We start from the raw sequence: 14,180 nt of genomic DNA on the forward strand, positions 1-14,180 counted from the left end.
ACAACAAGCAGGCACTTTTCAAGAAACCATTACCTGACTCAATATGCTGCTAGTAACAAGTAAACATTTTGCCTTTTGCTTCTCTTAGAAAATCCTGATCCCACTTCTAAAGCTAGTGCCAATTTTCCAAAAGTTCCAACTCCCTTTCCCCAACTATGAGGTGTGTGACTTTGCCTGCAACAAATAAAATCCCACCCTAAAGTCAAAAAGATGTACTTGAGGTCTCAAAAAGCTGCATGTTGCCCACTCCAGCTATAAGCACTGGTTATAAGGAAAGTTAGGGCTTGAAGTTGAACTACAATTAAAACATCAAAGATGAATTGGAGACAAGGATTCAGATAGAAAGAATCATTAATCATTATAATCTGTTTTGTAAAATAAGTTAGATTCAAATAATTTGATTTCAAGTTGAACCATGACAGCAAGACAAGAGACCATAGGTACCAACTTTTAAAAGACAAGTCCAGAACTGACACCAGATGTATTTCTTGCCAGTGACTGATAAATAGAATGGTCTTCCAAGTAATGAAGGTAAAAACTTTGAAGTGATTCAAGAAACAGTTCAATACTGTGATGGTTTGGTTTTTAATCAATGATAAGTTAGATGGGTCAAATGGCCACCCTCATCTGTACATACGTTTTTGTGAAGTTACCTTTCTCCATTGTTAGATCTAAAAGGGTTTCAAAATGAAGTACGGAACTAATGAATTAATTACATATTAAAAACATGTACTAGACATTTTGAGAGTGCAATTCCAAGTGGAATAAATATCAAAGAACTAACCCTAACTTTCAACAGCTGTACATTTTTTACTGAATAGTATACAAAACCTGCAAAGGTTACATTCATACCAAATTGGTCAAAGTATATTTTTAAGCAATATATTCGCACTTTAACTAGATATGCCAGTATTCTAATTCTCCATCAGCTGAAGTTTAAACACAGTACAAGTGTAAAAAAAAATTAAAAATAACTTTCCATTTCTACAAAGAGTCATCTAAAAATGAACTCCATACATTTGGGTCCACAATGAATGCAGTTTTTATATGCTGTATTTGGCATGATGTTAATGTGTACATTTCAGCTGCACACACTTTCAGTAGTCTAATATTAGGAGTCATTAGGGAGTCCAAAGAGCTTAACTGTTCCAGCTTCCCGACTGCTATCGTACTTGCCATCTTTATCATCACAAGCAAAAGCTAAGAGTGGTCGCTTCGGATGCCACGCTACAGTGAAAGTAGGTGAGTCGCACTGCACTTCCCATAGCTTCTCACCTATGGGAAGAAAAATAAAACTTAAAATAAGTAACAGAATAAAAGGTACTTAGAAAATACTGTTCTACTTTTTATAATATTACATTATGGCTGGAACAAGTCAGGTTAAATAATCCAGAGAAAAATAATCAGCCAATCATCCACTGCAGCTGAGGTAGCCAAGTGACCACATAATAAAACACTGGAATTACACAAATGACAAATTAGAACCTATATCCCCAGTGGACATTTAAAACTGAATTACTAAATGGATGACAGTTTCTCAATTCTAAATGGAATGCACCATCACCACCGCCAATGCTAAATCCACTTCATAAAAGAAAGGCGAATGGTTGAAAGTTTATTCTTTCATGGGACGTGGGCTCACTGGCTAGACCAGCAATTTTAGTGCCCATCCCTAATTGCCCTCGAGAAGGTGGTGCTGAGCCAACGCCTTGAACTGCTGCAGTACATGCGGTGTAGGTACACCCACAGTGCTGTTTGGGGTGGTGTTCCAGGATTTTGATCCGGCGACAGTGAAGGAACAGCAATACAGTTCCAAGTCAGGATGGTGTGGGGCTTGGAGGGGAATTTGCAGGTGATGGTGTTCCCATGCATCTGCTGCCCTTGTCTTTCTAGGTGGTAGAGGTCGCAGGTTTGGAAGCTGCTGTCAAAGGGGTCTTGGTGAGTTGCTGCAGTGCATCTTATAGATGGTACACACTGCTGCCACTGTGCATTAGTGCAGGGGGTGGATGTTGAAGGTATTGGATTTGATGCCAATCAAGAGGGCTGCTTTGTCCTGGATGGTGCAGAGCTTCTTGAGTGTTGATGGAGCTGCACTCATCCAGACAAGTGCAGAGTATTTCATCACACTCCCGAATTGTGTCTTGTAGATGGTGGACAGGCTTGGGGGAGCCAGGAGGCAAGTTACTCGCTGCAGATTCCCAGCCTCTGGCCTGTTCATGTAGCCTCAGTATTTACATTTCCGGTCCAGTTCAGTTTCTGGCCCATGATAACCCCCCAAGATGCCGATAGCGGGAGATTCAGTGATGGTAATGCCATCGAATGTCAAGGGGAGGTGGTTCCACTCTCTCTTGTTGGAGATGGTCATTGCCTGGCACTTGTGTGGCGCAAATGTTACTTGTCACTTGTCAGCCAAGTCTGAATGTTGTCCAATTCTTGCTGCATATGGGCAAGGACTGCTTCAGTATCTGAGGAGTCACGAATGGTGAACATTGTTCGCTAATGATTGTGCAATCATTAGCGAACAATCATTAGCGAACATCACCACTTCTGACCTCATGATGCTCCTGCAGTGATGTCCTGGGACTGAAATGAACAACATCCAACAACCACAACAATCATCCTTTGTGCTAGGTATGACTCCAGCCAGTGGAGAGTTTGCCCCAATTCCCATTGACTCCAGTTTTGCTAGGGCTCCTTGATGCCACACTCAGGTCAAATGCAGCCTTGATGTCCAGGACAGTCACTCTCACCACACCTCTGGAAGTCAGCTCTTTTGTCCATGTTTGGACCAGGGCTGCAATGAGGTCAGGAGCTGAGTGGCCCCGGCAGAACCCAAACTGAACTTCAGTGAGCAGGCTGTTTCTGATTAAGTTCCGCTTGTTAGTGCTGTCAACGACACCTTCCATTAGTTTGCTGATGATCAAGAGTAGACCGATAGGCAGTAATTGGCTGGGTTGGGCTTGTCCAGTTTTTGGTGGACAGGACAAAGTGAAAACAACATTTTTGATAGTCTTATAACTTTAGGTATTGAGCACTGCATTTGACTCCAGTTAACAATGGTCTAGCACTGTCAAACTTCATTCACAAGGCTAAAATTGATACAATCAACCTAAATGCAAAGATGAAAAGATTATGTAAGTTAAAAAAATTAAGGGATATTTCTACAAGGTCGTTATCTACACAGTATCCAGAATTCCAAAGCTTGCTATAACTTCAATATTTCTATCTTTAAGACTCCTCCTTAAAGAAGTTATTGCTGATACTTAAGTACAGAGAACTCACTTTGTTCATATTTCAAATTATGGAACACATTTCATTTACTAAACTTTGCAAAGCATGGGGCCTCACATGCTCACAACCTAAAGGGTCAACACTGTGATCCTTGAAACCCAAATGCTCAAAGCTGAAGGCTCACAAACAACATCTAACTGAGGAGGTCTGGGGCCACGAAGATTATAGGCTTGTCCCATGGTCAGCCAGGAAGGAAGCATAAGACAGACATAATTGAGATCCTAAATAAGAGATAAAGAAAACTGCATGCCAGGCCCGGCTCTCCCTCCTCCCTACTGCCCGCACAGGCAGCACTCAGCGCTGCCGCTCACGATCCACGCAGGGCGGGCCTTAATTGGCGCGCCCGCATCAAATCACGGTGCGGAGCTGATCGCAGGCGGTGGTCGGCTTCCCAACCGCCCCAGCCCGCCCCTGCCGAGCACCCCCGCCAAGGGAAATATCCTGCCGCAGGTGTCTAAAATGGGAGAGTTTCATTCTCCCCAGCCCTAGAATAATATTCCTCACCTTGAAAGCAAAACTAAACAAAGTTTATGCACATCAACATTTCACTCCATGTCAATGTGATGTATTAGAATTTTACCAAGGGTTAACAGGGAAATATGTGCACATAAATAAACTTGTGAAAGGCCACTTAAACCTCCATGTGTTGCAATTAAAAAGTAGATACCACAAGCATGAATGAAAGCAAGTTTCCAAAATGCCACATAACATTCAAGTGAAAATGCTAAAGTTTATAAAATATAAATGATTTGTGTGGCAAAAGTATTGGCCATCAGTTAAGATTGTATTTTCATACCAGTTTCCACTTCTGCAATGTCAATGAAGTGATCCTCTGAAGCTGATGCTAGCATTTTTCCATCATGGCTAAAACTCAACGTTCTCACAGGCCAGTCAAGTCTGAAGGGAGGAGTGGGAAAAGAAGTGTATAAAATTTCATTACCCGATAACAGCAAAAGTTCTCAACAGATTCCTGTTTCTAAAGCCTTATCTGCCAGCTAATGATTGAAACATAAGAGTAAAATGAATACTTAAGACAATATTTCCCCACACCCCCATTTTTACTTCCTTTTCAAATCTGACTAGGACCAAAAATCAATTATTAAAAACTTGGATTTGCTTTAAAACAACTGTTCATTGCCAAAATTGTAATCTCCACTGCCTATTATTACTACTGTCACTGAAGTGGTCTTCTACCATTTCTTTTGATGTCTCTGCCTCAAACGTATGCCTAGTGCCAACTCATTTGCCTTGCCACTTCATGATAATTGACCAGCAGAAAAGTAAACAGGCATATGGGGAGAAGCAATGAAATAGTACGCAACAGCTTCTGAATTCTCTGTGTTAGCAGAGGTCTTGAACTTGCTTCGCCCAAAAATATATGTAGTAACACTTCCCACCCAGTAATACAATTCTGTTGCCTTTTCTGTGTTCCAAATTACATATTACATTTAAACAATGCATGTCTGTCCTATAAATGTGTAGAAAAGCAATTTTTAAACTATGAATAATATTTCATATAGGCCTTTGAATGTATGAAACAAACATAAAAATTGCATGCATGTAACTGCAGCAATACTAACAGTTAAGCTAATTCACATGTCTTGAACCTCAAGGAGGAAAATAAATAATCTGATTTTAGTAACAGAGTGTAATAAAGCAGCAGGGGGTGAAACTAAGTTGTTGAAAGGAATGAAATCTGAACTACTTAGACTTTATAACTATGGTTACCAGCTTTCAAACAACAAGATTTGGGTTATGTGCATGCAGAACAATTACTCATAAAATAACTTGCATCAATGCAGTCGGCAATAAAAATTCTCCTCAAAGTACAAAAGTATTGTGGAAGCGAGCGTAAGAAGAGTCAATAATGAACATCAGTAATTGAGAAGCTTCTCATCACAGATTTACTGGTTTGAAATGTAGTCAACATAACATGAGATGAGCATCAAAGATAAAAACAAAAATAAAAGCAAAAACTGCGGATGCTGTTAATCCAAAACAAAAACAGAAACAGAAATACCTGGAAAAACTCAGCAGGTATGGCAGCATCGGCGGAGAAGAGCACAGTTGACGTTTCGAGTCCGCATGACCCTTCAACAGAACTGTTCTGTTGAAGGGTCATGAGGACTCGAAACGTCATCTGTGCTCTTCTCCGCCGATGCTGCCAGACCTGCTGAGTTTTTCCAGGTATTTCTGTTTCTGTTTTTGTGATGAGATGAGCATCCATGTTCCACTACCAAACCTGGTTAACAGTCAATATTCTAAACACATGCCAATGCTTAATGTACATAGTATTTACTGGGCACTCACCTGGAGAAACACCTTACACAGACTAGTTCATCCACACTCCAAAGACTGACCAGTGCATCAGCGCTCCCGGTAGCAAAGTATTTGCCTGTTGGGTCAAACTTAATGCAGATGCAATTTGAAGGATGTGCATTGATTGACTGAATGGGTTTTAACTCTGGATAACTGGAGTATAAAAACAAATTGAAAGAAATACTCAGCATTTTCAAAACATTAAGTCCAATTTTATAACTGATGGTTATTGTATAAAGCTCATTACATTGCAGTAAAGCACAATGAGATCAGCCACCAGTGGCAATAAATAGTTGACAACATTTTTGTACACAAAAGGCAAATATTTGAGATTACACAAAACCATTGTTCAAGTTTATAATACTAAATGTAAAAGTTTGTAGACAGACAATGCATAATTTACATTTCTTTCCTTTGTCCTGAGATCTATAGAATTTATCAGGTGACTATTCTCTGTCCTACAAACAAAGTGCTTTTACTTTCTTTCCTTATTCCCAATCCCTAGCCTGGACAAATCCTCATGCTCTTGTGGTTTATCTCATTGTCACAGGGTAGAAACTGGTACATGAATAGTTAAAACTACACAGTTTTTGAAACACCAGTTAGCAGACCACAAAGTAGTTAGGTGTACATTTACAACTGCAATTTTCCACACACCCGATATCACCCTGTGTCAACCATGATAGCCAAAGAAATTGGAATTTCTAGCCCTATTGAGGAGGAGTAAAACAAGTCACCCCAATTATCTCATATACTTACAATACCAGTTCAGGCAGCAATGGAACAAATCTGGAATAGATAACCTGCCTATCTACTCAGCCAGAGTGCTGAAAGTTAGCCAAAAATAAATAATTAATCAATCATTTGTAATATTTTTTAAATCACTACAGTCAAAAATCCAAGCAAAAGCTATAAAGGTGCAGCATGACTGGATGCTTAACAAGTTAAATGTTTTGGATAATGCCTAGACTAGCACACAATGATGAAATGAAGCCTCCCCAACCAACAAATAGGGTGATTAGTTTTTAAATTTGTGAATAGATTTTTCCAGTTTCTAAAACTGAACTTTTATTAAAACTGAAAGTGAATCACCTGTCCAGAATAAGAAAATGCTTTATGCCTTAAGGAATTTTATAGCAATAATACTATACCAATAAACCAGTTATACATTCATATTCATCAATCCATCTTTAAGAAGTTCAAAATTTATATTACCTGAGTAAGTTGATGCAGCCATTGCCATTGGTTAGGAAAAACATATCATTATCATTGTTCCAGGAGATCTCATTCACTTCAAACTTAAACTGTTCTTCAGCTTTTGATCGGTGTGATTTTGCATCAATGAAAGTCACTACATCATCTTTGTTTCCCACAGCAATTGTTTGGCCATCAGGACTCCAACAGATGTTAATATTCTCACCTAAATACAAAACAATAACCATCTCTGTTTCAAGGTCAAAAATAATGCACACATTGCATTTTTTCATTATTAAAAAACAAAACACGGCTACAGCAGAATAGTAAATATGCTACTGGACTAGTAATCCAGAGGTCTGTACTCATGATGCAGAGACATGAGTTCAAAAAGCACCCTTGGCAGTTGGGGATTTTAAATTCAAATAATTAAATAAACTCTGAAACAAAAAGTTTGTATTAGTGACGGTGACCATGAAATTACTGGATGTCATGAAAACCTAACTGGTTCACTAATGCTGTTTTGATAAAGAAACCTTGAATCTTTACCCTGTCTGGCCTATACGTGACTCCAGACCCACAGCAATGTGATTGACTCTTTACAGCCCTCTGGCGTAAAAAGACACTCAGTAGGATCAAGACCACTACACCAGATAACAGCAGTCCAAGAAGGTGACCTTCTCAAGGGCAATTACAGTTCAGCAATAAACACTGGCATTGCCAAGGCCACCCATATCCTTTGAATGAATAAATTTTAAAAAAAACACTGAAGTATCTGTAATACTATGTGAAGTAAATTGGTTTGGTATATCACCATAAAAAAATGCAAGGAAAAAAAAAAACAATTACTTGCATTTATATAGTGTCCTCAGTGGAGTAAAATGTCCCAAGGAACTTTACAGGGGCGCTGCCAAACAAAACTTGACAACACCACAGAAGGAGATGTTATGATAGGTGACCAAAAGTCTAGTCAAAGAGGTAGATTTTAAGGTGCCTTTTAAAAGGAGAGAAAAGATAGAGATAGAGAAGCTAAAGGAGAGAATTCCAGAGCATAAGACCTTGACAGCTGAAGGCACAGCCCACAATGATGGAGCAATTAAAATAAGGCTGCGTTTTCTGCCAGCACGGTACATGCACAGTTATATCACCACTCCATGATGTCATTGCGAGGGATGGAGGTCAGAACTCCGCCAAGCTCAGTGTGATACTCATATATCATATAGTATGAAAAAAACAAGACCATACCTTTGGCACATTTATCCTGTTAAATAAACACATACAAATGGTCTGTAATCCCTTCCCTTTCCTATCAAACATTTTTCCATACTGAATGCTGCCATGCCAGGTGGAAGTAATAGGAGTCTCTAAATCTTTAGTGCTTTTGACACTTGAAAATCATAAGCAAGCATTTTTATTCATTACAACCTCAAAAATGTTTATAGCATTGAAACATATGAATGAAAGCCTATTCATATTCCTATGATAGCTCCTTTACAATGTACAATAAATCTCCTCTGATAGTTCCCTTACAATGTTCTATAAATCCCCTGCACAGTGATTCTAACTTGCAAACGTTCATTCTCGCCATGGGATAACTTGCAAACATTTCTTCTCGCTGCTGAAATGTGTGGTTTTACTTTCCAAACTTTTTTTTTTAAACCAAGCTCACCTCGTTGGTTTTCTGCTCAGATGCGTAACGGTGGCCATCTTTGCAGGCAACTTGCATTTGCATGAGACACCATGTTAAAATAATTAAAATCGGGTTGCACAAGAAGCCAGGTTTGGAGGAACATAGAGACCTTGCAGAGTTGTAGAGCTGGAGGTGGTTAGAGAGAGAGGAAAAGGTGGGGCCATAAAGGTATTTGAAAACAAGGATACAAATTTTAAAAATCAAAGCTTTGTTGGACTGGAAGCCAATGTAGATCAGCAGCCACAGGGGTGATGGGTGAATGGGACTCAGTCAGACAGCAGAGTTTTGGATGAGTTCAAGTTTATGGAGGATGTAAGCTGAGAGGCCGCAGAGTGCATCTGAATAGTCAAGTCTAGAAGTAACAAAGGCATGAATGGGGATTTCAGCAGCGGGGCAGAGTTGGGTGACGTTACAGAGGTGGAAGTAGGCGGTCTTGGTGATGGAGCAGACATGTGGTCAAGAAGTTCAGATCAGGATTGAATACAACACCAAGGCTGCAAACAGTCTGGTTCCACTTCAGACAGTTGGCACGGAATTAAGTCAGTAATTAGGGAACAGAGTTTGTGGCAGGGACAAAAGACAATGGCTTTGGTCATCCCAATACTTAACTGAAGGAATTTTCTGCTGTCAGCAAGCAGTAGAACACATCAGATAGTGGAGAGGTCGAGGTGGTGGTGAGGTGGAACTGAGTATCATCAGTGTATAAGTGGAACCTGATGCTGTGTTTCCAGATGATGTTGCTGAGGTGCAGCATGTAATGAGAAATAGGAAGCGGCCAAGGATAAATCCTTGCAGGACCCCAGAAGTAACAATTTGGGTATGGGAGCAGAAGTCATTGCAACTGGGGCCAATCCCACCCAGCTGGACAATGTGGAAGAACTGTTCGAAGGAGGATGATGTGATCAACTGTGCCAAAGGCTGCAGACAAATCAAGAAGGATGAGGAGGGATAATTTACCTTTGTCACAGTAACATAGGATGTCACTTATGACTTTGATAAGAGCCATTTCAATACTATGCAGAGACAGGTATCTGTTGGGCAATTGTAGGAAAAATGAGAACGGATTTGAGAGGCAACACTACATTCAAGGAATTTGGAGAGGAAAGGAAGGTTGGAGATAAGCCAGTGGTTTGTAAGTGCTGAGGGACCAAGGGTAAATTTATGAAAAAAGGGTGAGCAATTAACAATCACATGCAACATGGGGACCAGGAAGAGAAGTTGGATGGTCAGCAATTTAATGAGAATAAGATCACGGGTGAGCATTAAGGACAACATGAGCTTGAAGAAGACACAAGTGGAAATAGGAGACAAACTACGGCAATTAGGGATGGTATAAGAAATTGGGGCTTTTCATAAACTGGTATTTTCTGCATAGTACAGACCTTTTATGAGATTAGCTAAACAGCACTTATTCTCTCTCTGGAAAGGCAATTTTTAAACACTTTGATTTCTAAACAGGCCCTGGAAACAACAAGGTCACTTGGTTCAGGCCGCCATGTTGACATTCCTAAGTAGGATGGCGTCTTGTGTACTCCCCTATCTATGCAAGTGTTTAGTGTTAGGAACTGGATATAGAGGGGGGGAGGGGGGAAGAGGAGAGTGGGGAGAGGGGAGAGGGGAGAGGGGAGAGGAGAGTGGGGAGAGGGGAGAGGGGAGAGAGTTTCCTGATACTTTAACTAGAGAGCAGAACACTCTCAGAATGTCAGTTTGTGCTCTGGGATCAGTAAACTGTTCTCAACTGTCACAGGTTGTATACTTTTTCTGTCTAATTAACTAATGCATCATATCAAACTGTTGCTTCTTAATAAACTATTTTAAAATTACTTACGAATAGTCAACTGCCTCTCTTAGGGATCTGTGGCTCCGCATCCAAAAATCTTACAATGGGCAATAAATGCTGGCCTAACCAGTGTTGCCCACATCATGTGAAAGAATAAAAAAAGTTGAGAGTTCAGGGCAAGGGAGGGTGGGCATCTTGTGGGAGGTTGGTTTAGCGAAGGAAGCCAAGCAGCAGAGGCAGGGCAGATCAGATGCCCTCCACCTTAATGACTTGCTGTTGGAGGCAAGAATGCAGGAGGCAGGGAGAGGGGTTTATAGTGGAGAATACAAAGCAGAGATTATCTTTGTATTCCAGGATGAGCCTAGAATAGTGTTTTCGGGGTGGAGGGGGTTTGGTGTTGCTGCAAAGGCCAATTTATTACCCATCTTTTGTTTCCCATAGACAGTGATGGGTTTTCTTCTTGAATCACTGCTGTCCTTATGGCAATGGCACTTATTAGGGAATTCCAGCGTTTTCACCCAACAATGAAGGAATGGCACTGTATGCCCAGTGCAGGTTGGTGCAACTCGGAGTGAAACTTCAAGGTAATGGTGTTTCTATAATATTGCTGCTCGAGCTTCTTGATGGTAGAGATTACAGGGCTGAGAAGTAGTTTGAAGTATATGGGGAATGCATCATGTTGATTGTGCACACTGCAGCCACAGTGCAGGAGTGGTGGTGAGAATGGAGGTTAAGAATGCAATTATTTCGACCGAACAGCAAGCCAACTAATTACACATTACTATAAGATATCACATAAACTGAGTTTTTAAAAACAAATACTATATTTGGCTAATGCTCATATCTAATACTTATCTGCGATGCTGATCCCATTTTACACCTGATTTTCAAATCCTCTTGATCATCTTCTAGATTAAGTCTATTCTTATGTTATTGACCTTCACAACAAGTGCCTAAGTATGGCTCCACTACGGTAGTGATCAATGTTCCCTCTAAGCTGTGTGGCTGCACAGTAGCCCGATAGCCCCCACACAGGCTGCATGTGAATCAGCCTCTTAATTACCACACAAATGCAGCTAGGCGAAAAAATTTAAAGGAGTGTGCACTTAAATAAATTGCACACGTGCTCCAAAAAAGGATACATTTGTGGTGATATGTAGTCACGAGGTATACAAGGTTTAATAGTGTGAGATATAAAAAGGAATGGCAGTATATTTCAAGTAAACTATCATGATGTACAAACATTAGTGAGAGCAACTCAGGATATAGAACATTTCAACTACTCATGCTGGTGATAAGAGATGGCACTTTCATAGAGTAATTAATCCAGTCATTCCTAATTCATTATATGAACTAAATTTCCATACTTCTACACATTAATTGACATATTACAGTATCCAGAAAACATTTTTAAAATAATGTACCTTTAGTGTTGACAGTAGCAACACATTTTGTAGTTCGGACATCCCAAATTCGAACAGTTTTATCACCAGAGGCAGTCACAAAGAGATCAGCATTGGTAGGGTGCCAACAGAGTTGGTCCACGCTGTCACCATGACCACGATAGTTATTCTCCTTAACCTGAAATATGCAAAAATGGGATTTACAAAAATAAATTTTGAACAGCATGAGAATTAAAAATATTACACAAGTATATTTCACTTCCTGTAAAGTATGCCTGTTTCAGACCATGTCTTAAATTTTTTTTTAATTCATTCATGGGATGTGGGCATCGCTGGCTGGGCCAGCATTTATTGCCCATCCCTAGTTGCCCTCGAGAAGGTGGTGGTGAGCTGCCTTCTTGAACAGCTGCAGTCCATGTTGTGGAGGTACACCCACAGTGCTGTTAGGAGCCAGGATTTTGACCCGGTGACAAAAATCTCCAAGGCATACTACCTTCGTTGGTGGAGACTTCAATTTTCCTGGAATTCAGTGCCAAAATTGCTTTAGCCTCTGTTGTGGTGAAAGTGCAACAGAAATTTGTTGAAAATATACAAGACGGTTTCCAACTCAGCACATCAATAAAGCAACCATGTATTAGATCTAGTGTTTAGTAGTGAGCCCAACCTCCTATCAGGCCTCCATGTGAAGGAACATCTGGGCAAATGTGACCACAACGTTATATGGTTTCAATGAACTGGTCGAACCATAGATAGTAAAAATATATAACTGGGGACGATTCAGGGAGAGGGCAAAGGAGGGTGTGGTGGGGGTGGGGCTGAGGGGTGAAGGGAGGGAGGATACAGGAGGCAGGTGTCAGGAAGATATAATAATTTCCATAATGTTATTCGAATTTATTGTAAAGTAATAGTGCGGGGCGTGTGTGTGTAACTTAATTGAATTAAACGTAGCTGGTCTGAAGACTTTTCTATATCAGAAGATAAGCTAGGTTTGAAATGTTAAATAGAAGAACATGGGGGAACGTTTTAGAATGAGAGGTGTGAAGGGAACATTTGCATTGGGGGTGGGGTGATAGAGGGATGCTGGGGTGGGGAGAGAGGGGGAGAGAGGGGGAGAGGGGGGGAGAGGGGGGAGAGAGGGGGGGAGAGTGGGGGAGAGAGGGGGAGGGGGGGTGGGGGAGAGAGGGGGAGGGGGGGTGGGGGAGAGAGGGGGAGGGGGGGTGGGGGAGAGAGGGGGAGGGGGGGTGGGGGAGAGAGGGGGAGGGGGGGTGGGGGAGAGAGGGGGAGGGGGGGTGGGGGAGAGAGGGGGAGGGGGGGTGGGGGAGAGAGGGGGAGGGGGGGTGGGGGAGAGAGGGGGAGGGGGGGTGGGGGAGAGAGGGGGAGGGGGGGTGGGGGAGAGAGGGGGAGGGGGGGTGGGGGAGAGAGGGGGAGGGGGGGTGGGGGAGAGAGGGGGAGGGGGGGTGGGGGAGAGAGGGGGAGGGGGGGTGGGGGAGAGAGGGGGAGGGGGGGTGGGGGAGAGAGGGGGAGGGGAGAGAGGGGGAGGGGGGGGTAGGGGAGAGAGGGGGAGGGGGGGGTAGGGGAGAGAGGGGGAGGGGGGGGTAGGGGAGAGAGGGGGAGGGGGGGTAGGGGAGAGAGGGGGAGGGGGGGTGGGGGAGAGAGGGGGAGGGGGGGTGGGGGAGAGAGGGGGAGGGGGGGTGGGGGAGAGAGGGGGAGGGGGGTGGGGGAGAGAGGGGGAGGGGGGGGTTGGGGGAGAGAGGGGGAGGGGGGGTGGGGGAGAGAGGGGGAGGGGGGGGGTGGGGGAGAGAGGGGGAGGGGGGGGGTGGGGGAGAGAGGGGGAGGGGGGGGGGTGGGGGAGAGAGGGGGAGGGGGGGGGGTGGGGGAGAGAGGGGATGCGGGACTGCGGCCGAGGCGATAGGTTCTCAATTTCTTTCTTTCCCCTCACCAGCCGGTCTTTCTCCAGCACGAACACGCTGGCTGTCTTGTCGAAAGAACCGGAAGCGAGCCTGCGGCCATCACAGCTCCAGGCCACCGAGTGCACCTTGGCCGTGTGAGCCGAGAATTCCTTGGTGCGGCCGTTATTTTTGAAATGTTCCTGAGATTCCTGCAGGTAACCGGCCGCCGCCATCTTGCCGGTCCGAATCACTCTTCTCAGTCCGCGGGGGGTGCGGGGATGATCTCGATCACAGGAATCAGAGAACCGACCGCCCTTAGCAGCCATAACTAATACATTCATTCTACTCAAATCAAGATTCAATTCAAAAGATGTTTCTGAATATCGTACTTTTTATCATTGTATATGTTTATGTATTGATCGTACCCCCTGAGGAAGAATGGTAGAGTCAGATGCCACTCATATCACTGCTGCTGTCTTAAAGGGATAGTGTCCCTCACATTGAGCACATACAAACCTGTCTACGTACAGTTATTTTCCTGGGGTGGGGAGTTGTATATTGCAGACTATTTCATCATGTCTCTGCATTTTTACTTATTACTGAATCTGATTTTT

At 42.8% G+C, this 14,180-nt stretch overlaps 1 protein-coding gene across 1 annotated transcript; it reads right to left on the minus strand.

The window, feature by feature from the left end:
* Positions 1 to 566: 566 nt before the first annotated feature.
* thoc3 (THO complex 3) lies at positions 567 to 13,830 on the minus strand. The gene is made up of 6 exons (XM_078550744.1): positions 13,617 to 13,830; positions 11,699 to 11,855; positions 6,826 to 7,030; positions 5,602 to 5,763; positions 4,088 to 4,188; positions 567 to 1,275 (listed from the first exon to the last, which is right to left on the minus strand). Exons 1-6 carry the CDS (start codon positions 13,797 to 13,799, stop codon positions 1,112 to 1,114), a joined length of 972 nt encoding a protein of 323 aa, XP_078406870.1. The 5' UTR covers positions 13,800 to 13,830; the 3' UTR covers positions 567 to 1,111.
* Between the last annotated feature and the right edge of the window lie 350 nt (positions 13,831 to 14,180).

The sequence above is a fragment of the Cetorhinus maximus genome, chromosome 10 (genome assembly GCF_964194155.1).
Source record: "Cetorhinus maximus chromosome 10, sCetMax3.hap1.1, whole genome shotgun sequence".
Classification (NCBI taxonomy): Eukaryota; Metazoa; Chordata; class Chondrichthyes; order Lamniformes; family Cetorhinidae; genus Cetorhinus; species Cetorhinus maximus.

Coding starts and splice junctions, on each gene's coding strand:
- thoc3 (XM_078550744.1), bottom strand. CDS start 13,799: ATGGCGGCGGCCGGTTACCTGCAGGAATCTCAGGAACATTTCAAAAAT. Junction 4,189..5,601: donor TGTGTAAGGTGTTTCTCCAG/GTGAGTGCCCAG, acceptor TCCTCCCTTCAG/ACTTGACTGGCCTGTGAGAA. Junction 1,276..4,087: donor CATTGCAGAAGTGGAAACTG/GTATGAAAATAC, acceptor TTCTTCCCATAG/GTGAGAAGCTATGGGAAGTG.